Source organism: Giraffa tippelskirchi, chromosome 6, assembly GCF_054371585.1.
Source record: "Giraffa tippelskirchi isolate mGirTip1 chromosome 6, T2T-mGirTip1v1.2.pri, whole genome shotgun sequence".
In the NCBI taxonomy this organism is placed as follows: Eukaryota; Metazoa; Chordata; class Mammalia; order Artiodactyla; family Giraffidae; genus Giraffa; species Giraffa tippelskirchi.
In genome coordinates, this window is record NC_137280.1 from 81,572,553 (window position 1) to 81,597,731 (window position 25,179).

Consider the following 25,179-nt stretch of genomic DNA (forward strand, 5'->3'; position numbering starts at 1 on the left):
CCGGAGAAGTTCCAGCACTTCTATTCAACAGCATACTGAAGTTCTAGAGAAGGCAGTTAGGCAAGATAAAAATCCATACTGGCACAGAAGACATTATCTGTTTCTAGTTGCAGATGACATATTCTTGTATGTTGAAATTCCTCATTTAACTATCTGGAAGATGGTAGCCCATGGATGGTATAATAGCATAATTTTTCAAAGTCCCAAGAACTCAGGCATCCTCCTGCATTCAATATGCCATCCCCAGAGTGAGTTCTTGTACACAAGTCCAAGATGGTAACTAGAGGTTTATCTATATCTAGCAGCAGGTCCCAGCGGGCGGGCAGCCCAGACGCGTGCGTCCCCAACGAGCAAGCGGGGGCTGGGCATATCCTCTTACTATATTACTAAACTCATTCTGATAATGTTTTCTTTCAGATTTTGGACTTGCTATCCATAACAGATTGATAATAATTTCAATCCTTACCCCTTTCCTTGTCAGATATTGGTATCAGTGTTACACTATCTACATGAAACAAATCAGAGACTGTATCTCATTTTTCCATTCTCCAGAATAACCTCCATGAACACGGTTTTTCTTTTTAAAGTAGCTCATATAATTTACCAGTGTAACTACAGGGATTAAATATTTCTCTATGGGAAGATTTTTCACTATGATTCCAATTACTCAAAAGGTTTTAAGACTATTTGAGTTGTCCAGTGTTTCTGTGTCACTTGGTATACAATTTTCTAAGAACTTGATTAATTTTTCAAGCCTTTCATATTTATTGCCATGAAAAAAAAATTGTCATATTCTCCTAAAACATCACTTTTTAAAGATACATGCATACTGGTATAGGAGAAGTGACTATTCCTCTTCAAGTCTAAATCTATAAATCAGACTCCAACTAGAATTCTGACATAGAATGTTCCAACAGAAGACAAAGGAAATCAATATTTGCTTCGAAAAGAGAATTCCAGACCTCACCTTCACATATTTCAGGCACACATCAACCAATCCTCTGCTCTCTGGCTACTGTGCACACATATTGCAAGAAAAATAGACCTGTGTATATGTGCGCGTGTGCTCAGTCCCTTCCATTGCCTCTTTGTGACACCATGGACTATATAACCCGTCAAGCTCCTCTGCCCATGGGATTCTCCAGGCGAGAATACTGGAGTGGGTTGCCATGCCCTCCTCCCAACCCAGGGATGGAACCTGCGTCTCCTGCACTGCAGGCAGATTCTTTACCCACTAAGCCACCTCAGAAGCCCTGTAGATACACAGATAATTTCAATATCCAGTGCAAGGAGAAACAGTGTCCAGAACAACTGAAACTCTGGTAAATCCATAGTTCATTCCTGAGATAAAGTAAGCACAACAGTGTGGTAGAAATTCCCCCTGGATCTGGTTTAATGAAATTCAATCATCTCTCCCTAGTGTGAACCCACAGGCATTGCTGGGTGGGGCATCTAGAAGCTGTCAGGACAGCCAAGAGGAGCAAATTCACATACCCACAGTTGAAGGACATCTGGTTTACATCAGACTCCAAGTACAAGACAGAACCAGAGGCCCCGACACCAAGGAACACCCAGAAGACCCTGGGCAGATCCTTGGAAATGAAGACCGTGCATCACTGTGTGGAAACACCACTCTGGGTTTACAGAATGTCTTTGTCCCATCTGTTCACACCCTCCCATCCAGCCTCCCTCTGCCCAGCCTTGGGTATGAAAATGGGGGTGGGGGGACAGAAGACCAAAAGAGATGAAGTCTAGTGGAAAGATCATCGGGTCTGTCAGGGGTGCAAGCCCATCCCATCACCTCCACATAAAGGCTAAATTACTACCTCCAAGAACTGACCTGTGACGTCCAGGTGGAAGGAGACCTTCTGGCCCCTGGCCTCGCAGCTGTACTCCCCGGCGTCTGCCTTGCCCGCCTGCTGCACCACCAGCTTCCGGGAGCAGCCCTTGGCTTCCACACGCACTTTCGAGCTCGAACTCAGCTTCTTCCCATCCTTGTACCATGTCACCTCCGTCTGGGCCTGGGCCACCTCGCAGCTCAGCGTGGCACTCGTTCCCGCCACAGCCTTCACTTCACTGCGTGCCGGCTGCTCCTTGGCAAACACCACCAAGGGCTCTGGGGATAGAGAGATACACAGGGTCAGAGACCCCATCTTAGTCAGAAAGGCAGCCTTGGGCAAAGAAGACCTGGATGGGGAGTTGGGAAGTGGGGTGGTGGGAAGGAGTGATGGACCTGGAGACTTTTCCAGGTTCTGCACCAGCCCTGTGCCTTGCAGAGGACACTGTCTTTCTCAGCAGCAAGTCGCACAAGTCATGCATGCTCCCACAGATCCATGTGAACTGGCCTGGGAAAGGGGCTGTTGAAAAAGACATCTCCCCTACTCAAGACATCTGCAGGTTCAAGATGCAAATGTCCACCAACCTTCCAAGATAGTGCCCCAGTCTTCTCCATACGGGTATGCAAGGAACTTTTCATCTGCAATCAATGGAGATGTCTTAGGCTCAGCACCCGTGCCTACTCTTACTATTGTCAACTTGTGGCAATCTGCTGGGAGTGCTTGCACCTCCCCATGGCTTTCTTTGTCATTGTCTGAGGAATGCAGAAGCTGAGCACCTTTCCCCTCAGGACTGGGTTCATCATTACTGTCTTCTTCCCAGTAACACTATTCAAATCTTTTGCCCACTTACCCTTGGTAGGCTCTCTCTTTTCTCGATTCACCTCTGGCCACTCTTTACGGTTTAAAAACCAAAGAATGACATATAGGTAAGTTTTAAGGATATTCACAACTGTGTGACTCACATTTTCACTTTCTAATCAAAACCTGTGATAAATCAAACTTTTTCCTTTCAACAGAGTCACATTGTCCTTTCATCCCTTTGCGTGTAAAGTATTTCTGTTCTATTTAAGAAATCTTTTTTTACCTTAGTCTTTAAGGAAACCATGCTCTCATCTGAGCGTTTTGGGGGGGGGTTACTTTTTACACGGAGGTTTCTAACCTACTACATGTTTACATCTGTGTGTGGTGTGAACTGTTAGGACAATTTATTTTTCCCTATGGTCCAGTGGTCCAAGCACCATTTATGAAGACAACATCCTTCCTTGACTTCTCTGACAGACAACACAGTAACAAAAGGAGGACCAAGGGGCTCCAGGGGGAATGGGTAGGGCAGAAACCCATTTATGCAACGAACTGCTTCTGAACTCAGTATTCTATTCCTCCGATGTGGTAACCATTCCTGCCCTGGGATCCCCTTATCTTGAAAACTGCAGCCTTATGATAATTCCTGACATCAGGTCCCAGTATATGCTCCCACCATGGTTTTCCTGAAGAAAACAGTGTATTGGCTGCATCTTGCCTTTGAAATCTGCCTGTTATTCTTCCATCTGACCACTCACAAGACAAATTTGGTTCCATTTTGATTGCTAATAAACACCTTTGATTCCCCCCCTCCCAGATTTCTACCCCTTTGTTGCAACCTCTGACTGTCTCTCATGAATTTGAATCCTTTCCCCACTCACAATCTCTTAGCAACTTTTATCAGATTGAAATTACAAACAAAATTTTGCTAGTCTAACTCTTTTACACATATTTCATTTTCCAAGCATTCCTTGCCAGGACTTAAGACATAGAAATGTTTACTGCGTGTTAATTTTTTTACACACTGATCCTATTCAAGAATCCTATGTAGTCTAATCATTTATCTTTGGGATTGTCTGAGTTGATCATCCCATCATCAGCAAATTCTACCTTTAGTTTTTCAAAACTGTTGGCAACTAATTTTATTTTCCTCCTTACGCAACTCAGGGGTTAGCTGCCTACCTGTATTGTGCCTCATGTCAAAGATTTCCTTGCCCATCTCAAGTGGGATGTTGTAGTTCTGCAGGAATTTTACATTAAAAATTAAGAACACTTTTATACAGTTTGCCAATAGTTTTATGGCAGTAACTCATACTCAATTTAGAAAACTTTTTGTCTCAATGTATGACATTCAAGTTTAATCAACCATTTGATTCTGAGCTCATGAAGATGGTCACATCTTTCTGCATTCAATCTCTTAATGTCCAGCTTTCTATTTATTCACATTACCAACATTAAATTCAATGTGCAATCCTGGAATTTCATCACTTGTCTCTAACTGTGGATACACTGCTGAATTCATTTTGTTAGCAAATGTTATGATTTATTGTTTTGACTTTGATATTTGCAGTAGATCTGCCTAGATTTCATTCTCCCTGTCTTTCTTGAGTGATTATGGTGTTGATGCTACATTCTCTACATGAAGAGAGTAATGGATGGTATCTCCTTTTTCTGTCTCTAAGATCATCTCCACAAGTATGGAACAAGAGTTTCCAGGAAATTTTTTATACTGTACCAGAGAACTACAGGGCTGACTTCTCATTATTAGTCCTACTGATTGACAAATCATACAACTCTGACTTCTATCTTCTTCTGTCCTCTTTCATATAGTTTACTAGAATTTAGCCAAATTTCACAGTTTTTCAATGGTTTTATCTTAGGACACTCTCTCCTATTCTCAGAAAACCACATTCTACAAAGATGCATGGTGGGACCTGGGGTATCTATACACACCCATAAATCATCCTACCCGGATAGGTATTGCCACCTACGAGTCAATGGCACGGCAGTCCAGCCCTATTTGGCATGAAGGCTCTCTTCCCAGAAGAATAATATGATTTCTTGGACTGCCCTAAGTTTGAGCCACAAGAAACAGACCATTAGGAAAATGCAACAAAATAAAGACTGCTTGAGGGATGAAAACTCCCAAACTGATTCTATGAGGCCACCATCACCTTGATACCAAAGCCAGACAGAGACATCACCAAAAAAAGGAAATTACAGGCCAATATCACTGATGAACATAGATGCAAAAATCTTCAACAAAGTTCTAGCAAACAGAATCCAACAACACATTAAAAGAATTATACATCATGATCAAGTGAGATTTATCCCAGGGATACAAGGATTCTTCAATATATGCAAGTCAATCAGTGTGATACACCATGTTAACAAATTGAAAGAAAAAACATGATCATTTCAATAGATGCAGAGAAAACTTTTGACAAAATTCAACATCCATTTATGATAAAAAAAAAAAAAACTGTCCAGGAAATTGGCATAGAAGGAACACACCTCAACATAATAAAGGCCATATATTACAAACCCACAGCAAGCATTATTCTCAATGATGAGAAACTGAAAGCTTTTCCTCTAAGATTGGGAACAAGACAAGGGTGCCCACTCACACCACTATTATTCAATATAGTTTTGAAAGTCTTAGCCATGGCAACAAAGAAGAAAAAGAAATAGAAGAAATCCAGATTGGAAAACAAGAAGTAAAACTCACTGTTTGCAGATGACAGGATACTATACATATAAAACCCTAAGAGCACCACTAAAAATCTACCAGAGCTAATCAATGAATTTAGCAAAGTCACAGGATATAAAATTAATACACAGGAATTCCTTGCATTACTATATACTAACAATGAAAATTCGGAAAGAGAAATTAGGGAAACAGTTCCATTCATCACTGCAACAAAAAGAATAAAATATCCAGGAACAAACTTATTTAAAGAAACAAAAGACCTGTATGCAGAAAACCATAAGACACAGATGAAAGAAATCAAAAGCAACATAAACAGATGGAGAGATATACTATGTTCTTAGATTAGAAGAATCGATATTTTGAAAGTTACCATACTACCCAAAGCCATCTACAGATTCAATGTAATCTCTATCAAGCTACCAATGGTATATCCATAGAACCACAACAAAAAATTTCATAATTTGTATGGAAACACAAAATCCCTGAATAGACAAAGCAATCTTGAGAAAGAAAAACAGAGCTGGAAAATTCAACTTTCCCGACTTCAGACTATACTACAAAGCTAATAGTCATCAAGACAGTGTGGTACTGGAACAAAAACAGAAATATGGGCCAATGGGACAAGATATAAAGCCCAGAGATAAACCCACACACCTATGGGCACCTTATCTTTGACAAAGGAGGCAAAAATATACAATGAGAAAAGACAGCCTCTTCAATAAGTGGTGCTGAGAAAACTGGATTGCTACATGTAAAAGAATGAAACTACAATACTTTATAAAACCACACACAAAAATAAACTCAAAATGGATTAAAGACTTAAAACGTATGGCCAGAAACTATAAAGCTCTTAGAGGAAACCAAAGACAGTATTCTCTTTTGCATAAATCACAGCAAGATCCTCTTTCACCCACCTCCTAGACTAATAAAAACTCAAAATAAACTAATAGGACCTAATTAAACTTAAAAGCTTTTGCACGGCAAAGGAAACTAAAAACAAGATAAAAAGAATGGGAGAAAATAATTGCAAATGAAACAACTGACAAAGGGTTAATAAGCAAAATATATTAGCAGCTCATACAGCTCAATATCAGACAAACAGCTCAATCAAAAAATGGGCAAAAGACCTTAAACAGATATTTCACCAAAGAAGAAATACAGATGGCCAATGAACACATGAAAAGATGCTCAACATCCCTCATTATTAGAGAAATACAAATCAAAACCTCATACAACTCACAATGGCCATCATCAAAAAATCTACAAACAATAAATGTTAGAGGATGTGAAGAAAAGTGAACCCTTTTGTACTGCTGGTGGGAATGTATACTGATACAACCATTATGGAAAACAATACAGAGATTCCTTTAAAAACTAGGAATAAATCTACCAAATAACCCAGCAATCCCACTATAGGTCACATACCCTGAGAAAAACCACAATTCTAAAAGACACATGTACCCCAATGTTCACTGAAGCAATATTTACAATAGCCAGAGAATGGAAGCCACCTAGATGTCCATTGACAGATGAATGGATAAAGAGGTTGTGGTACATTTATACAATGGAATATTACTCAGCCATAAAAAGGAATGCATTTGAGTCTATTGTAATGAAGTGAATGAACCCAGAGCCTCTGATACAGAGAGAAGTGAGTCAGAAAGAGAAAAAGAAGTATTGTATATTAACGCAATATATATAGAATCTAGAAAAATGGTACTGATGATCCTAGTAGAGAACAGACTTGTGGGCACAGAGGGGGAAGGTGAGGGAGGGACTAATTGAGAAAGTAGCATTAACATATATACACAATTGTGTAAAATAAATAGTGGGAATTTTTTAAATAACACAAGGAGCCCAGCCTGGTGTTCTGTGATGACCTAAAGGGGTGGGATGAGGGCGGGTGAGGGAAGAGAGGCTCAGGAAGGAAGGGATATATATATATATAATATGTATATAATTATGATTGATTCATGTTGTATTATGGCATAAACCAGCACAAAATTGTAAAGCAATTTGCCACCAATTAAAAAAATTTTTAAAAAGATTGCTTTCCCAGTTAGAGGCTGCTAGGACAATAGCTCTTCATTAGCCAAGCCTAATGATGTGACAGAAGCCACTTTTTCCTTTCCATTTCTAAATTCAACAATGTAACACCAAGGGGAATACTTACCTGCAACATCCAAACTCTTTGGAGGCAAAAACAAAACCATATTTGATCTAAGAAGATATCCCTAAATAGCACAGGTGTTTCTCCACTAATTATTCTTTCTTACCTTTGCCAGGACATGACAACAAAACACGGCCCTATTTTTTGCTACCTTTGGGCAACCGGAGCTATTAAATCCAGGAAAAGGAAGGAAAGGCCTCCCAGAAATCTCAAATTTCATCATCCAAAGTTCACTCCTGAAAAAATTCTAAGTAAGATCTTGTGGCCAACATGTCCCCTAATCTGGGATTCATCATATTGAAACACCTCTAGCCAACCAAGAACCAGTATGAGGTTTCAAATGAGGGCATGTGATTGCTCTCAGGTAAGACGTATGATGGGAGGAAAGTCAGGTATCCGCAGGCCTGCCTTAGCTTCCAAGTATTAGGGAGTGCCAGGGTCCTCTTAGGGAAATTACAATGGAGGAGGTATTGTTCAGGCTTCAAAAGCAGGAGAGCAGGCCCTTGACCTTCCTTCTGACCTGCCAGGACACTGCCCAGATTTCCTGCCTGTCTGCAAGCACAGCAAGTCAGGTGGCACTTTAGATAAGAAAGGGAGTAGGTCTCGGAATTCTTGAACCCCTGGATTTATGCCTGGGTTTAATGAAATCCTATGACTCACAAGATAAAGCAAACAGCACCGTAAAAATGTTAAACTAAAACCAGAGCTGCATTTTTGCAGGCAAACTGATGATGCGGCCTGGGGTTATAAGTGGGGGCCCCCCAAACTGCAATTTGAAGTCTCATCTGTGGAGTGGACTGCTGCTGAGGCCCTCTTCCCCACTGGGACTCCAGATTGCTGTTAACAAGAGACTTCTCAGCATGATGTTTAAGTCTGGATGTTGGTCAGCCCAATTTGGTGATATACGTGCTGTTACTCTTTGTTTTTGTTTAATTAATTTATTTTCATTGGAGGATAATTACTTTACAATATTGTGGTGGTTTTTGCCATACATTAACATGAATCAGCCACAGGTGCACATGTGTCCCCCCATCCTGAAGCTCCCTCCCATCCCCCTCCCCACCCTATCCCTTTGGGTTGTCCCAGAGCACCGGCTTTGAGTGCCCTGCTTCATGCATAGAACTTATACTGGTCATCTACTTTACATATGGTAATATACATGCTTCAATGCTATTCTCTCACAATTTCCCACCCTTGCCTTTTCCCACAGAGTCCAAACGTCTGTTCTTTACATCTGTGTCTCTTATGCTGCCTTGCATATAGGATCATTGTTTCCATCTTTCTAAATTCCACATATATCTGCGTTAATATACTGTATTGGTGCTTCTTTTTCTCACTTACTTCACTCTGAATAACAGCTCTAGTTTCATCCACCTCATTAGAACTGATTCAAATGTGTTCCTTTTTATAGCAGAGTAATATTCCATTGTATATATGTCTTCTCTTGTGTTGTTGGAAAAGGTAAATTTCAAACTGCAATTTGAAATCTCATCTGTGGAGTGGACTGCCACTGAAGCCCTCTTCCCAATTGGGACTCCAGATTTCTGTTAACAAGCGACTTCTCAGCGTCCTGTTTAAGTCTGCATGTTTTTTTAGTTTACCTCTTCCAACAACACAAGAGAAGACTCTACATGTGGACAACACCAGATGGTCAATACTGAAATCAGATTGATTATATTCTTTTCAGTCAAAGATGGAGAAGCTCTAGACAGTCAGCAAAAACAAGACCAGGAGCTGACTGTAGCTCAGATCATGAACTCCTTATTGCAAAATTCAGACTTAAATTGAAGAAAGTAGGGCCAACCACTAGACCATCCAGGTATGACCTAAATCAAATCCCTTATGGTTATACAGTGGAAGTGAGAAATAGATTTAAGGGGCTAGATCTGATAGACAGAGTGCCTGAAGAACTATAAATGGAGGTTCATGACATTGTACAGAAGGCAGGGATCAAGACCATCCCCAAGAAAAAGAAATGCAAAAAGGCAAAATGATTGTCTAAGGAGGTCTTACAAATAGCTGAGAAAAGAAGCTAAAGGCAAAGGAGAAAAGGAAAGATATACCCAATTGAATGCAGAGTTCCAAAGAACATCAAGGACAGATAAGAAAGCCTTCCTCAGTGATCAGTGCAAAGAAATAGAGGAAAACAATAGAATGGGAAAGACTAGAGATCTCCTCAAGAAAATCAGAGATAACTAAGGGAATATTTCATGCAAAGATGAACTCAGTAAAGGACAGAAATGGTATGGACCTAACAGAAGCAGAAGATATTAACAAGAGGTGGCAAGAATACACAGAAGAACTGTACAAAAAAGATCTTCATGACCCAGATAATCACAATGGTGTGATCACTCACCTAGAGCTAGACATCCTGGAATGTGAAGTCAAGTGGGCCTTAGGAAGCATCACTACGAACAAAGCTATTGGAGCTGATGGAATTTCAGCTGAGCAATTCCAAATCCTGAAAGATGATGCTGTGAAAGTGCTGCACTCAGTATGCCAGCAAATTTAGAAAACTCAGCAGTGGCCACAGGACTGGAAAAAGGTCAGTTTTCATTTCAATCCCAAAGAAAGGCAATGCCAAAGAATGTTCAAACTACCACACAATTGCACTCATCTCACATGCTAGTAAAGTAATGCTCAAAATCCTCCACACCAGGCTTCAACAGTATGTGAACCATGAAATTCCAGATGTTCAAGCTGGTTTTAGAAAAGGCAGAGGAACCAGAGATCGAATTGCCAACATCTGCTGGATCATCAAAAAAGCAAGCGAGTTCCAGAAAAACATCTACTTCTGCTTTATTGACTATGCCAAAGCCTTTGACTGTGTGGATCACAGCAAACTGTGGAAAATTCTTAAAGAGATGAGACTACCAAACCACCTTACCTGCCTCTTGAGAAATCTGTATGCAGGTCAAGAAGCAACAATTAGAACTGAACATGGAACAACAGACTGGTTCCAAATTGGGAAAGGTGTATGTCAAGGCTGTATATTGTCACCCTGCTTATTTAACTTACGTGCAGAATACATCATGCAAAATGCTGGACTGGATGAAACACAAGCTGGAATCAAGATTGCTGGGAGAAATATCAATAACCTCAGAATCGCAGATGACACCACTCTTACCACAGAAAGCGAAGAACTAAGGAGCTTCTTGATGAAAGTGAAAGAGGAGAGTGAAAAAGCTGGCTTAAAACTCAACATTCAGAAAACTAAGATCATGGCATCTAGTCCCATTACTTCATGGCAAATAGATGGGGAAACAATGGACACAAAATGGGCTCCAAACAATGGGCTCCAAAATCACTTCAGATGGTGACTGCAGCCATGAAATTAAAAGATGCTTGCTCCTTGGAAGAAAAGCTATGACCAACCTAGACAGCATATTAAAAAGCAGAGACATTACTTTGCCGACAAAGGTCTGTCTTAGTCAAAGCTATGGTTTTTCCAGTAGTCATGTATGGATGTGAGAGTTGGACCATAAAGAAAGCTGAGTGTTGAAGAATTGGTGCTTTTGAACTGTGGAGCTGGAGAAGACTCTTGAGAATCCCTTGGACTGCAAGGAGATCCAACCAGTCAATCCTAAAGGAAACCAGTCCTGAATATTCATTGGAAGGACTGATGCTAAAGCTGAAACTCCAATACTTTGGCCAGCTAATGTGAAGAACTGACTCACTGGAAGAGACCTTGATGCTGGGAAAGATTGAAGGCAGGAGAAGGGGACGACAGAGGATGAAATGGTTGGATGTCATCACTGACTTGATGGACATGAGTTTGAGCAAGCTCCGAGAATTGGTGACGGACAAGGAAGGCTGGCGTGCTGCAGTCCATGGGGTCACAAAGAGTCAGACACGACTGAGCAACTGAACTGAACTGAATATTCCATTGTATATATGCACCACAACTTCCTTATCCGTTCATCTGCCGATAGACATCCAGGTTGCTTCCATGTCCTAGCTATCATAAACAGTGCTGCAATGAACACTGGGGTACACGTGTCTCTTTCAATTCTAGCTTCCTCAGTGTGTATGCCCAACAGTGGGGTTGCTGGGTTATATGGCAGTTCTATTTCCAATTTTTAAAGGAATCTTCACACTTTACTCCTAGAGGCTGTTCCAGTTTGCATTTCCACCAACAGTCTGTTACTCTTTTCTATTGTCTCTATTTCTTTTAATGATTATATATTGAAATTAAGTTAAATAAACCTCTATTAAATATTGAAATTGCTTATTTGTGTGTAATGAGCTGTTTGTTTCTCTTGCTAACAAATTCTTTGAACCTGAAATGAAAGTTAAACTTTTGGTAAAATAGGTTTTGACACCAGGAAATACAAGAAGCTTCTGGGCAGGTGATAAGACAGTGGGACTGAGCCTAACCGCCTGGAAACAGGTGGGCAGAAATGGCCGCTCCTCTTTCCATGCCACCCTTGCCATTCATCCTCCTCCAGGCCAAAATGGGTATCAAGATGGGACATGGAAGACTGAGAGGCAAGAAGAGATGAAGGTTATAGGTGAGTGCACATATAGTCTGGTAAGACCAAAAGCCATTTCCCTCACACTTGCAAACAGGCTAGTGCAGTGTCCTCCTCAAGGACTGACCTGTGACGTCCAGGTGGAAGGAGATCTTCTGGCCCCTGGCCTCGCAGCTGTACTCCCCGGCGTCCGCCTTGCCCACCTGCTGCACCACCAGCCGCCGCCCACGGCCCGTGGCCTCCACACGCACTTTCGAGCTCGAACTCAGCTTCTTGCCATCCTTGTACCACGTCACCTCCGTCTGGGCCTGGGCCACCTCGCAGCTCAGCGTGGCACTCGCCCCCGCCATGGCCTGCACTTCACTGCGCGCCGGCTGCTCCTTGGCAAACACCACCGAGGGCTCTGGGGACACAGGGATACACAGGGTCAGAGACCCCCTCTCAGTCAGAAAGGCAGCCCCGGGCAAAGAAGACCTGGATGGGAAGATGAGACTTGGGATGGTGGGAAGGGGCAGTGGAGCTGGAGACTTCTTAGGCTCTGCACTGGCCCTGTGCTCTGCAGAGGTCCCCCTACCTTTCTCAGCAACAAGTCACACAATTTATGCATTCTCCATGTAAGCTGGATCAGTTGGCAGGGGGGCCATTGGGAAAGACTGGTCCTTTGCGCACGGCATCTGCAGGTTCACAAGGCAAGTGTTCCCCAACCTTCCTAGATGGTGCCCCGGTCTCCTCCATATGGTTATGCAGGGAACTTTTCACCTGCAGTCCACGGAGATGTCTTAGGCTCAGCACCCATGCCTATTAGTACTATTGTCAACTTGTGGCAGTCTGGGGGGAGTGCTTGCACCTCCCCATGCTCTTCTCTTTCATTGTCTGAGGAATGGAGAAACTGACCACCTTTACCTTTAGGACTGGGTTCGCCATTACTGTTTTCTTCCTGGTGACACTATTCAAACCCAAACTGGTGGGTCGTCATGGGTGCATTCCTAGCCTTCCTATTTGAGGCCAGAGTCTTTCCCGCAGTAATGTGTAACCCATGTTTTCATCTGCAGTGAATGAGACTTGCTGAGGCTCCACCCTCACCTACTCTCACTGTTGGCAAACTGGCGGGAGTGAGTGTACCTCCTGTGGTGCTCTTCTGCATTTTTTCTAATGACTCAAAGTAAAAAACCCTATCTGATGTTTTTGCTCAACAGTGTTTGCTCTTCTGTGTTGTCACTGTTCAAAGTTTTTGCCTTATTTTCAATAGCACCGTCTGTCATTTTTTTGTTCATTTGAAGGACCTGTTTATTTATATATATTTAAATGCTAGGCACTGACAAGTACGTGTGTTCTAAATATCTTCCATATCTGTGTGGTTTGCCTTTTACGAACTTATGCTATCTTCTGGTGAATCTTCATGTTTAGTTTTAATATAATAAAGTATTTCAAATTTGTTTCAGTATGGTTGAGAGCTTCCAAGAGGTGCTAGCGATAAGGTATCTGCCTGCCAATGCAGGAGATGCAAGAGATCGGGGTTCAGTCCCTGGGTCTAGAAGATCCTCTGGAGAAGGAAACGGCACCCCACTCATTATGGTTAGCGAACAGAAATAAGAAATCATTCTTTACTCTGAAGTAATTAAAATCATCTATGTTTTCATCTAAGAGTTTTATGAGGACTTCCTTTGTGGCTCAGTGGAGAGGAATCTGCCTGCCAATGCAGGGGATGCAGGAAGAGTGCACACGTGAGCTCGAAGAGCAACTAAGCCCACGCACCACAACTACCGAGCTCAAGCTCTAGAGCCCAGAAGCTGCTACTGCTGAGCCCATGCGCCACAACTCCTGAAGCCTGTGCACTCCAGGGCCCACAAGCTGCAACTACTGAACCTGAGAGCTGCAGCTTCTGCCTCCTGCAGCTACTGAAGCCTGTGTGCCTAGCGCCTGTGCTCTACAACAAGAGGAGTGACGGCTCTGAGAAGCCTGTGCACAGCAATGAGGAACAGCTCCTGCTGACCACGAAGTCTACAGGCAGCAACAAAGACCCAACCCAACCAAAAATAAATAAATAAATAAATTTTAAAAAAGAATTGTACAATTTTCCCTTTTATTCCCTTCAACTCCAAAAGGAGTTGACTATGTGTGGGATGAGTTACAAGTCTAATCTGTTTTTTTTCCTATTAATTTACTATGGTTAAATGGTTTAAGTACCGTTTATTAAGAACATGCTGTCTTTCCCCTTGCCCTATTCCACAGTTTTCTTTTAAAAAGAAGGGGAACATGGTCATACACTCATAGGTCTGTGTCTGAGATCCCTATTCTGGTCCTTGGGTCTCAATACCTACCCTTGCAACAAGACACTAATGTATTCATTACTGTAGCTTTCTAACAGTATTGATATCTAGTATAGCAAATAACTCTCCTTTTGCTCTTCTTCAAGAGTGAATTCACCGTACATGGTCTTTGAAATTTACGTGTCAATTTTCAAAGTCCCACTAAACAAACATTTGGTCGAATTTTAATGGGTATTGAATGGGTAATTTTAGTGGGTATTTATTTAATGGGTATTCTTCAACTGATTTCTGCCCAACATCTTAGAACTTCTTGACTGTCTCTTAAAATTTTTTTTAACTTCTCCCTGCCCTTACAGAGCCTCTCAGCACATTTATTAGACTTGGAATTAGATATTGATCCTTTTCATGCCATTGTAACTTTTAAAATTTCATTTTTGAGATGTCTGTTACTACTTTTAGAGATAGAAGTGTTTTTTTTAGACATAGAAGTGTTTTTTTATACTGATTTTTTTACATGGTAATCATTTTTAACTACCTTATTATGTCACATATTTTATCTTTTGGATAAATCATATTATCCATGAATTCCACTTTTGCTTTTTCACACTTTTATATCCTTCACTTTATTTTTGTCCTAACTGTGTTTTAGAATGTTGGACAAAAGCAGTAAGAGTTGGCTTCCTTTTCTGGTTTCCTATTTCATAGGCAAAGCTTTAAAACTTTCACTGTTTTTGTGTGCAGACAGCTGGTTTGCCTGAGGCATTGTTTATCAAATTAAGAAAGAATTGCTTTCTGTATAATTCATAAAAAATTTTATGGCATGATTTGATGCTAACTTTATAAAACATTTCTTCTGTATTTAAAATGCCAAATCTTTTTTTTTTAACTTTACAATATTGTATTTGTTTTGCCATACATTGACATGAATCCACCATGGGTGTATATGTTTTCCCCTTCCAGAACCCCTCTTCCACCTCCCTCCCCATCCCATCCCTCCGAGTTATACCGGCGCACCAGCCCCGAGCACCCTGTATCATGCGTCGAACCTGGACTGGCGATTCATTTCGCATATGATAATTTCCATGCTTCCATGCTATTCTCCCATATCATCCTGCCCTCGCCCTCTCCCATAGAGTCCATAATACTGTTCTATTTATCTGTGTCTCTTTTGATGTCTCGCATACAGGGTTATCTTTACCGATTGACTAAATACCATATATATGTGTTAGTATACTGTATTGGTGTTTTTCTTTCTGACTTACTTCACTCTGTATAATAGGCTCCAGTTTCATCCACCTCATTAGAACTGATTCGAATGTATTCTTTTTAATGGCTGAATAATATTCCATTGTGTGTATGTACCACAGCTTCCTTATCCATTCGTCTTCTGATGGGCATCTAGGCTGCTTCCATGTCCTGGCTATTATAAACAGTGCTGCAATGAACATTGGCGTACACGTGTCTCTTTCAATTCTGGTTTCCTCAGTGTGTATCCCCAGCAGTGGGATTGCTGGGTCATATGGCAGTTCTATTTCCAGTTTTTTGAGGAATCTCCACACTGTTCTCCATAGTGGCTGTACTAATTTGCATAAAATGCCAAATCTTATCAAATACTTTATTCTGCATATCATGAACAGATTGCTTGCCAATGTTTGTAGTGTGTAAAGAACCTTGTATTTCTGGAGTATGACTTTCATCACAGCATATTACCAATTTTCCTCTTATTATAGTCTTAATTTTGATATTTTGTTCCAGATTTTGGCCTTGATATCCATAATAGATTGGTCTATAATTTTAATTCTTACTACTTTCCCTGTCAGATACTATTATCAATGTTACATCATCAACATGAAACAGAGACTGTATCTCCTTTTACTGTTCTCTAAAAAAATCTCCATGAACAAGACTTTTTTCCAAAGAATTCCATATAATTTGCCAGTGGAACTACTAGGACTAGATTTTTCTCTATGAGAGGATTTTTCATTATAGTTCTAATTACTGTAAAGATTTTTAGGACTGTTTAAGTAGTTGATTGTTTCCTGAGTCACTTTTCATCGAGTTTTCCAAGAATCTGATCAATTTGTCAAACCTTTCATATTTATTGCCATGAAAAAATTGTCTGTTCTCCTAAAACACCATTTTAAAAAATATATGCCTGCTGGTATAGGAGAAGCTACCATTCCTGTCCAAATCTAAATCTATAAATCAGACTCCAAGCAGAATTCTGACTCAGAATGTTCTAACAGAACACATAATAAAATCAGTATTTACTTTGAAAATGTACCTAGATTTTGTTACATGGAGATGCACAGATAACTTCTAATCCCATGTATAAGGAAGAAAGAGTGTCCAGAACACCTAAAATTTTGGTAATCCATAGTTCAGTCTTGAGATAAATCAAGTACAACAGTGTTGGTCCTGGTTTAATGAAATTCAATCATCTTTCCCTAGTGTGTACCCAGAGGCATTGCTGGGTGGGGCATCTAGGAGCTGCTAGGACAGCCAAGAGGAGCAAATTCACATACCCACAGTTGAAGGACATCTGGTTTACATCAGACTCCAAGTGCAAGACAGAACCAGAGGCCCCGACACCAAGGAACACCCAGAAGACCCTGGGCAGATGCTGGGAACTGAAGACTGTGCATCACTGTGTGGAAACACCACTCTGGGTTTACAAAACGCCTTTCTCCCTTCTGTTCACACCCTCCCATCCAGCCTCCCTCTGCCCAGCCTTTGGTATAAAAATGGGGGTGGGAGGACAGAAGACGGAAACAGATGAAGTCTAGTGGAAAGATCAGCGGGTCTGTCAGGGGTGCAAGCCCATCCCATCACCTCCACATAAGGCTAACTTACTACCTCCAAGAACTGACCTGTGACACCCAGGTGGAAGGAGACCTTCTGGCCCCCGGCCTCACAGCTGTACTCCCCGGCGTCCGCCTTGCCCACCTGCTGCACCACCAGCTTCCGGGAGCAGCCCTTGGCTTCCACACGCACTTTCGAGCTCGAACTCAGCTTCTTCCCGTCCTTGTACCACGTCACCTCCGTCTGGGCCTGGGCCACCTCGCAGCTCAGCGTGGCACTTGCCCCCGCCACAGCCTGCACTTCACTGCATGCCGGCTGCTCCTTGGCAAACACCACCGAGGGCTCTGGGGACAGAGATACACAGGGTCAGAGACCCCCTCTCAGTCAGAAAGGCAGCCCCGGGCAAAGAAGACCTGGATGGGAAGATGGGACTTGGGATGGTGGGAAGGGGCAGTGGAGCTGGAGACTTCTCCAGGTTCTGCACCAGCCTGACGCCCTAAAGAGGACCCCCTGCCTTTTTCAGCAATGAGTGGCACAATTTACACATTCTCCCATGGATTCCTGTAAGCTGGTCTAAGGGTGGGGGCACTGCTGGGAAACACTTCTCCTCTGCTTATGGCATCTGTAGAGTCATGAAGCAAGTGTTCCCCAACCTTCCTATATGGTGCCCTGCCATCTCCACATGGTTATGCAGGGATGTTTTCACCTGCAGTCAACAAAGAAGATGTCTCAGGCTTGGCACTCTTGCCTACTCTTACTATTGTTAACTTGTGGCAATCTGCTGGGAGTGCTGGCACCCCTCCGATGGCCTTCTTTATCACTGTCTGAGGAATAAAGAAGCTGATCGCCCTTCCCCTTAGCCGTGGGTTTGCCATCACTGTTTTCTTCTTGTTGGTGACACTAGTCAAGCCTTTTGCCCACTTGCCCATAGTAGGCTTTCTCTTTTCTCCATTCACCTCTGGCCACTCCTTTCCATTTAAAAACAAGAGAATGATGAGACAAGTGTTTTAAGGATATTCCCAACTGCATGGTTGACATTTTTACTCTCTGATCCAGTCTTCTGATAAACCAGAGATATTCCTTCCAACAGTGTCAAAATGTCCAATAGCCCCTGGAGTGTTGATCATTTGTGTTCTATTTAAGAAATCTCTCCTTACCCTAAGTCTTCAAAAAAAACCATGTTATCATCTGACGGTTTGGGGGGTTTTACCTTTTACACTAAGGTTTCTAACTCACTATGAGTTGACCTTTGTGTGTTACGTGAACTGCTAGTACAATTTAATTTTCCATATGATTCAGTGGTCCAAGCACCATTTACGAATACAACATCCTTCCTTGACCTCTCCAATAGACAACACAGTAAGAAACGGAAGACGCGGGTGTAGGGGATGGGTGGCATGGGAGTCCGTTTATGCAAGAACTCTTTCTGAGCTCACTGTTCTGTTTCTCTGATGTGGCAACTATTCCTGTATTGGGATCCCCTTATCTTTAAAACTGCAGCCTTCTGGTAATCCCTGACATTAGGTACAGTAAATGTTCACACTGTGCATTTCTTCAAGAAAACAAAGCATTGGCTGGACAGTGTCTTTGGAATCTGCCTGTCATTCTTCCTTCAGAACACCTTAAAAACAAATTTGGTTTGATTTTGATTGTTAATAAACATCTTTAATTTTCCCCCTCAGATTTCTATCCAACTCTTGCAATCTCTGTCTCTCAAGAATATGACATAATTTCCCCACATTCAGCCTCTTACCAACTTTTATCAGACCTAAAAATAGAAACATGGTACAACTGTGCTAGTTTAACTCTTTCACTCAAATTTCTTATCCCAAGCATTCCTTGCCAGGACTCAGATGCAGAAATGTTTTCTGTATATTGATTTTTTTACACACGAATCCTGCTCAAGAATCATACACAGTCTAATAATTTATCATTGAGATTATCTGAGTTGATTATCACATCATCAGCAAATCCCACCTTGATTTTGATTTTTTCAAAACTGTTTGCCAGTGATTTTATTCCCCTGCTTCCTGAACTCGGTGGTTACAGTGGCCTAAGTGTGCCATCCCTCACATCAAAGATCTGGTACATCTTAAGGGGGATGTTGCTGTCGTTGTTGTTTTGTAGGAAGTATACAACATTAAAAAGGGAACACTTTTACATAGCTTGCTAAGAATTTTAAAGCAGGAATTAATTTGTTCAATATTATCAAACTTTTTATCTCTCCAATTTAATCAACCACTTGATTCTGTATTCATGGAAATGATGACATCTTTTTTCATTCAATCTCTTAATGCCAAGCTTTCTGTCTATTAACATTGCCAAAGTTAAACCCAAAGTGCAACCCTGGACTAGGATCACTGATCTCTACCCTCAGATCCACTACTGAATCCATTTTGATAACATTTAATTTATGATTTGGGCCTGAATATTCACAGTATACTGGTCAGAAATTTCATTCTCTCTTCTTTTGCTGTGTGATTTTCGTTGATGTTATGTCCTGTACAAGAAGAGAGTTATGGGGTGTACTTTCTTCTTCCCTTCTAGGACCATCTTCACAAGAATGGAGTAACAGTTTCCCAGGTAATTATCTACAGTGTACCAGAGAACTACGGGCTGAGAAGACTTTTCATTATTGGTCTTAATGATTGACAAGTTATACAACTCTTTGACTTTTCTCTATCTTCTTTTGTCCGTCTTCACATAGCTTACTGGGATTTAGCCACATTTTACAATATTCCAATACTTTTATCTTAGAATAGTCACTGACATTTTCTGAAAACAACTAACCACAAACAACTAACCATGTGAGATCTCAAGTATCTGTACAAACCCACGAATATACAAACCTACACTAGCACGGTCTCAAAGTGGTATGTGTTGGCACCTAGGAGTCAGTGTGGAATGGCACCCGTCTCGATTTCCCATAAAGACATTTTTTTCCCAGAAGAAGAATAACCTGATTTCTTAGACTATCCCATGTTCTAGCCACAAGGAACACACACTCACTGACCATTTGGAAAATAGAACAAAATAAAGACTGCTTTGCCAGTCAGAGACTGAGAATAGTAACTCCTCATTAGCAAAGACTACTGGTGTGGTAGGAGTGCCTTTTTCCTTTCCATTCCTAAACTCATCAATAACACCAAGGGAAATATTGACCTGGATCATCCAACCTTCTGAAGCCAATGGAAAAATCATATTTTACCTAAGATGATCACCCTAAATAGCACTGGTGACTATACATATCATCCTTTTTAATTCCCTTTTCAAGGATGTGACAAGAAAACATGGGCCAATTTCTTGCTACCTACAGGCAATAAGAGCTTCCACATCCAGCAAAAGGAAGGAAGGGCCTCCTAGAAACCTAATATTTGATCAAAGTTCACTCCTGAGATAATTCCAAGATCATGTGGCCAATATTTCCCCCTCCCCCTAAATGATGAATTTTTGATGAATCTGGGATTCATCAAATTGAAACGGCTCAGACCAACCAAGAATCTACACGAGGTCCTGGATGAGGGCAAGTGGTGGCTGTCACAAAAGACATCCAGTGAGAAGAGAGTCACACATCCCCACATCTACCTCAGCCCCAGGTCTCAGGGAGAGTCAGGGATGAGAAGAGAGTCACACATCCCCACATCTACCTCAGCCCCAGGCCTCAGGGAGAGTCAGGGATGAGAAGAGAGTCACACATCCCCACATCTACCTCAGCCCCAGGCTTCAGGGAGAGTCAGGGATGAGAAGAGAGTCATACATCCCTACATCTACCTCAGCCCCAGGCCTCAGGGAGAGTCAGGGATGAGAAGAGAGTCACACATCCCCACACCTACCTCAGCCCCAGGCCTCGGGGAGAGTCAGAGATGAGAAGAGAGTCACACATCCCCACATCTACCTCAGCCCCAGGCTTCAGGGAGAGTCAGGGATGAGAAGAGAGTCACACATCCCCACATATACCTCAGCCCCAAGCTTCAGGGAGAGTCAGAACCCCGACACCAGGAACAACAGGAACATTCTGGGCAAGTGCTAAGACAGTGTGACTGATCCTCACTGCCTGGAAACAGGTAGACAGAAACAACCCCTCTTCTTTCAACACCCACCCTCCTCTCCATCCATCCACTCCTGAGCCCAGACAGGGGCATGAAAGACAGGGAGATACGAAGAGATAAAGGCACCAGGTAAGGGCACACACATCTGGTGAGGCAGGTAGCCAGTCCCCTCACATCTGCACACAGGCTAGCTCAGCATCCTCCTCAAGGACTGACCTGTGATGTCCAGGTGGAAGGAGACCTTCTGGCCCCTGGCCTCGCAGCTGTACTCCCCGGCGTCCGCCTTGCCCACCTGCTGCACCACCAGCCGCCGCCCACGGCCCGTGGCCTCCACACGCACTTTCGAGCTCGAACTCAGCTTCTTGCCATCCTTGTACCACGTCACCTCCGTCTGGGCCTGGGCCACCTCGCAGCTCAGCGTGGCACTCGCCCCCGCCATGGCCTGCATTTCACTGTGTGCCAGCTGCTCCTTGGCAAACACCACTGAGGGCTCTGGGGACAGAGAGGGATACACAGGGTCAGAGACCCCATCTCAGTCAGGAAGGCAGCCCCGGGCAAAGAAGACTTGGATGGGGAGTTGGGACTTGGGGTTATGGGAAGGGGCAATGGAGCTGGAGACTTCTGCTGACTCAGCACCAGCCCTGTGCCCTGAGGAGGACCCCCGAGTTTCTCAGCAAAAGACACACAATTTAAACATTCTCCCATTGGTCCTATTGAGCTGGTCCAAGGGGCACCGTTGGAAAAGATTCCCTGCTCCTGGCATCAGCAGAGTCATGAGGCTGCTGCTGCTGCTAAGTCGCTTCAGTCGTGTCTGACTCTGTGCGACCCCATAGACGGCAGCCCACCAGGCTCCCCCATCCCTGGGATCCTCCAGGCAAGAACACTGGAGTGGGTTGCCATCTCCTTCTCCAATGCATGAAAGTGAAAAGCGAAAGTGAAGTCGCTCAGTCGTGTCCGACTCTTCACAACCCCATGGACTGCAGCCTACTGGGCTCCTCCATACATGGGATTCTCCAGGCAAGAGTACTGGAGTGGGGTGCCATTGCCTTCTCCGGGTCATGAGGCAAGTGTTCCCTAACCTTCCTAGATGGCCCCACAGTCTTCTCCCTACTATTATGCAGGGACTTCTCACCTGCAGCCCATGGAGTTGGTTCACTACCCTTCCCTGTTCTTACTGTTGTCAGCTGATGGCAATCTGCTGGGAGTGCTTACACCTCCCCATGGCTCTTTTTGCATTGCATGAGGATTGAGGAAGCTGAGCCCCTTTTCCCTCAGCACTGGGTTCACTCACTGTGACTGTCTTCTCCTTCCTAGCAACACTATTCAAGCTTTTCACAACTACCGAAACAGTAGGCTCTCTCTCTTCTTGCTTCACCTCTGGCCACTCTTGATCCATTTAACCACCAGAGAATGACATAGAATTAGGATTTAAGGATATTTCCAACTATGTGACTACCATTTTTACTCTTCAATCAATTCCTCTGATAAATCAAACTTTTTCCTTTAAATAGTTTTCACAATATCTTCTCATCTCTTTCATTGTAGAGCGCTGTGTTCTATTTAAGAAATTTTTCCTTATGTTAAATCTTTGAAAATATCATCTGAGGTTTTTTGGGTTTTACCTTTTACACTGAGGTTTCTAATTTACTACAAGTTTACTTTTGTGTGTGGTGTGAACTGCCATTACAACTTAAGTTTTCTATACAGTTCAGTGATGCAACCACAATATTTGAAGACCATATCCTTTCTCAACTTCTCTGACAGACAACAGAGTAACAAATGGAACATGTGGAAGGTGGGGAAGGGGGATGGCTGGTGCAGGAACCCATTCATGCAGGGAACTGTTTCTGAGCTCACTGTTCTGCTCCTCTGATGTGCTAACTATCCCTGCACTAGAATCCCCTTATCTTGAAAACTGCAGTTTTATGGTAATTTCTCACACTGAGTACCAGTAAATGCTCCCACTGAACATTTCTTCGAGAAAACAGCATAGTGACTGTACCATGCCTTTGGAATCTGCCTGCTATTCTTTCATCTGACAATTAGAAATGTATTTTGTTCTATTTTGATTTTTAATAATAATTTTTGATTTCTCCCTCAGATTTCTACTCATCTATTTCAACCTCTGCCTCTCAAGAATCTTGAATAATTTCCCCACACACTTCCTCTTAGCAACTTCTATCAGACCTGAAATTAGATTCATGATACAATTATACTATTCTTTCACACAAATTTCATTTGCCAAGCATTCTTTGCCAGGACTTGTATGTAGAAATGTTTTCTGCATATTGATTTTTTACATACTAATTCTACTCTAGAATTATACACAGTCTAATAATTTATCTCTGAGATTGTCTGAGTTGATCATTACATCATGAGCAAATTTCACTTTGAGTTTTTCAAAACTGTTTGCTGTTGATTTTACTTCCTCGTTACTCAACTCAGTGGTTGGAGAGGCCTACATGTATCATCTCTCACATCAAATATTTCCAGACACACTTTGCTGTTCTTGTTGTTCTTGAATGAATTATATAACGTTAATTTTAAAAAAGAATACTTTTATACATTTGCTAAGAATTTTATGGCAGGAACTGGTGATCAGTATTATCAACTTTTTTCCTTAGTGTATAACATTCAAGTTAAATCAACAATTTGATTTGTACTCATGGAGATTAGTTCAAGGTAGCAGAGTGGATGTGCACTCACCTCCTCCTGGAAGAGCATTGAAATCACAACTAACTGTTGAACAACCATCAGCAGGACTAGGCTTGAACCCACCAATAAAGATAGCCCAAGTCCAGAGCAAAGGAGAAGCCACAACAAGATGGCAGGAGGGGTGCAGTCATGATAAAAGAAAACCCCATACCCACCAGGAGGGCAACCCACGGTCCAAAAAACAATTATACCACAGAGGTTCTCCCACTGTTGTGAAGGTTCTCAGCCTCACATCAGGCTCCTCACCCTTGGGATCTGCCAGAGACTAGTAATCCCCAGGGAATCTGACCTGAAGGATTTGACTGCAGATTTCCACAGGCCCTGGGGAAACAGAAGCTCCACCCCTGGAGGGCACACACAAAATCCTGGGCACATCAGGACCCAGGGGAAAGGAGCAGTGACCCCACAGGAGACTGAACCAGACCTGCCTGGTAGCATTAGCGGGTCCCCTGCAGAGGTGTGGGTTGTCAGTGGCTCACCACGGACGTAAGAGTACTGACAGCAGCTGTCCAAGGAAGTACCTGTAGGTGTGAGCTCTCCTGGAGGTCTTTGCCATTAGCCCTACCCTACAGCCTGAAGATACTAGGGAGGAATCACCTCAGGTCAAAAAACTAACAGAGAGGGAGCGCAGACCCACCCATCAGCAAACAAGCGGATTTAAGTTACTGAACGCTGCCCTGCAAACCAGAGCAAGACCCAATTCTACCCACCATCAGTTTGTACAGTCAGGAAGTTTGCACAAGCCTCTTAGATAGCCTCATCCACCAGAGGGCAGACAACAGAAGCACAATATTCTTAAAGTGATGGAAGAGAAGAAAGGATAACCAAAAATACTCTACACAGCAAGGCTCTACTTCTGATTTCATGGAGAAATCAAAAGCTTTACATACAAGAAAAAGTTAAGAGAATTGAACACCACCAAATCAGCCTTACAGCAAATGCTAAAGGAACTTCTCTAGGCAGGAAATGCAAAAGAAGGAAAAGACCTACAAAACAAATAAAAACAATTAAGAAAATGGTAACAGGAGCATACATATTGATAACTGTTTTAAATGTAAATGGATTAAATGCATCAACCAAATCAACATAGACTGGCTGAGTGGATACAGAAACAAGACCCATGTATATGGGGTCAAGAGGCCCAACTCAGACTCAGGGACACTTACAGACTGAAAGTGAGGGGATGGAAAAAGATGTTCCATGAAATGGAAATCACAACAAAGCTAGAGTGATAATGCTCAGACAAAACAGATTTTAAAACAAAGACTTATAAGAGATGAAGAAGGACACTACATAATGATTAAAGTTCAGTTCAGTTCAGTCGTTCAGTCGTGTCCGATTCTTTGTGACCC

At 42.4% G+C, this 25,179-nt stretch overlaps 1 protein-coding gene across 2 annotated transcripts in view; it reads right to left on the minus strand.

Annotated features, from left to right (window-relative positions):
* OBSCN (obscurin, cytoskeletal calmodulin and titin-interacting RhoGEF) overlaps positions 1 to 25,179 on the minus strand; it is a 237,167-nt gene that overhangs the window by 167,125 nt on the left and 44,863 nt on the right. For both annotated transcript variants that reach the window (XM_081497755.1, XM_081497754.1), the window contains exons 10-13: positions 21,329 to 21,604; positions 17,132 to 17,407; positions 12,119 to 12,394; positions 1,841 to 2,116 (exon numbers count right to left, since the gene is read on the minus strand). In XM_081497755.1, coding sequence (XP_081353881.1) covers positions 1,841 to 2,116; positions 12,119 to 12,394; positions 17,132 to 17,407; positions 21,329 to 21,604 — 1,104 coding nt within the window. The remainder of the gene's footprint in view (positions 1 to 1,840; positions 2,117 to 12,118; positions 12,395 to 17,131; positions 17,408 to 21,328; positions 21,605 to 25,179) is intronic.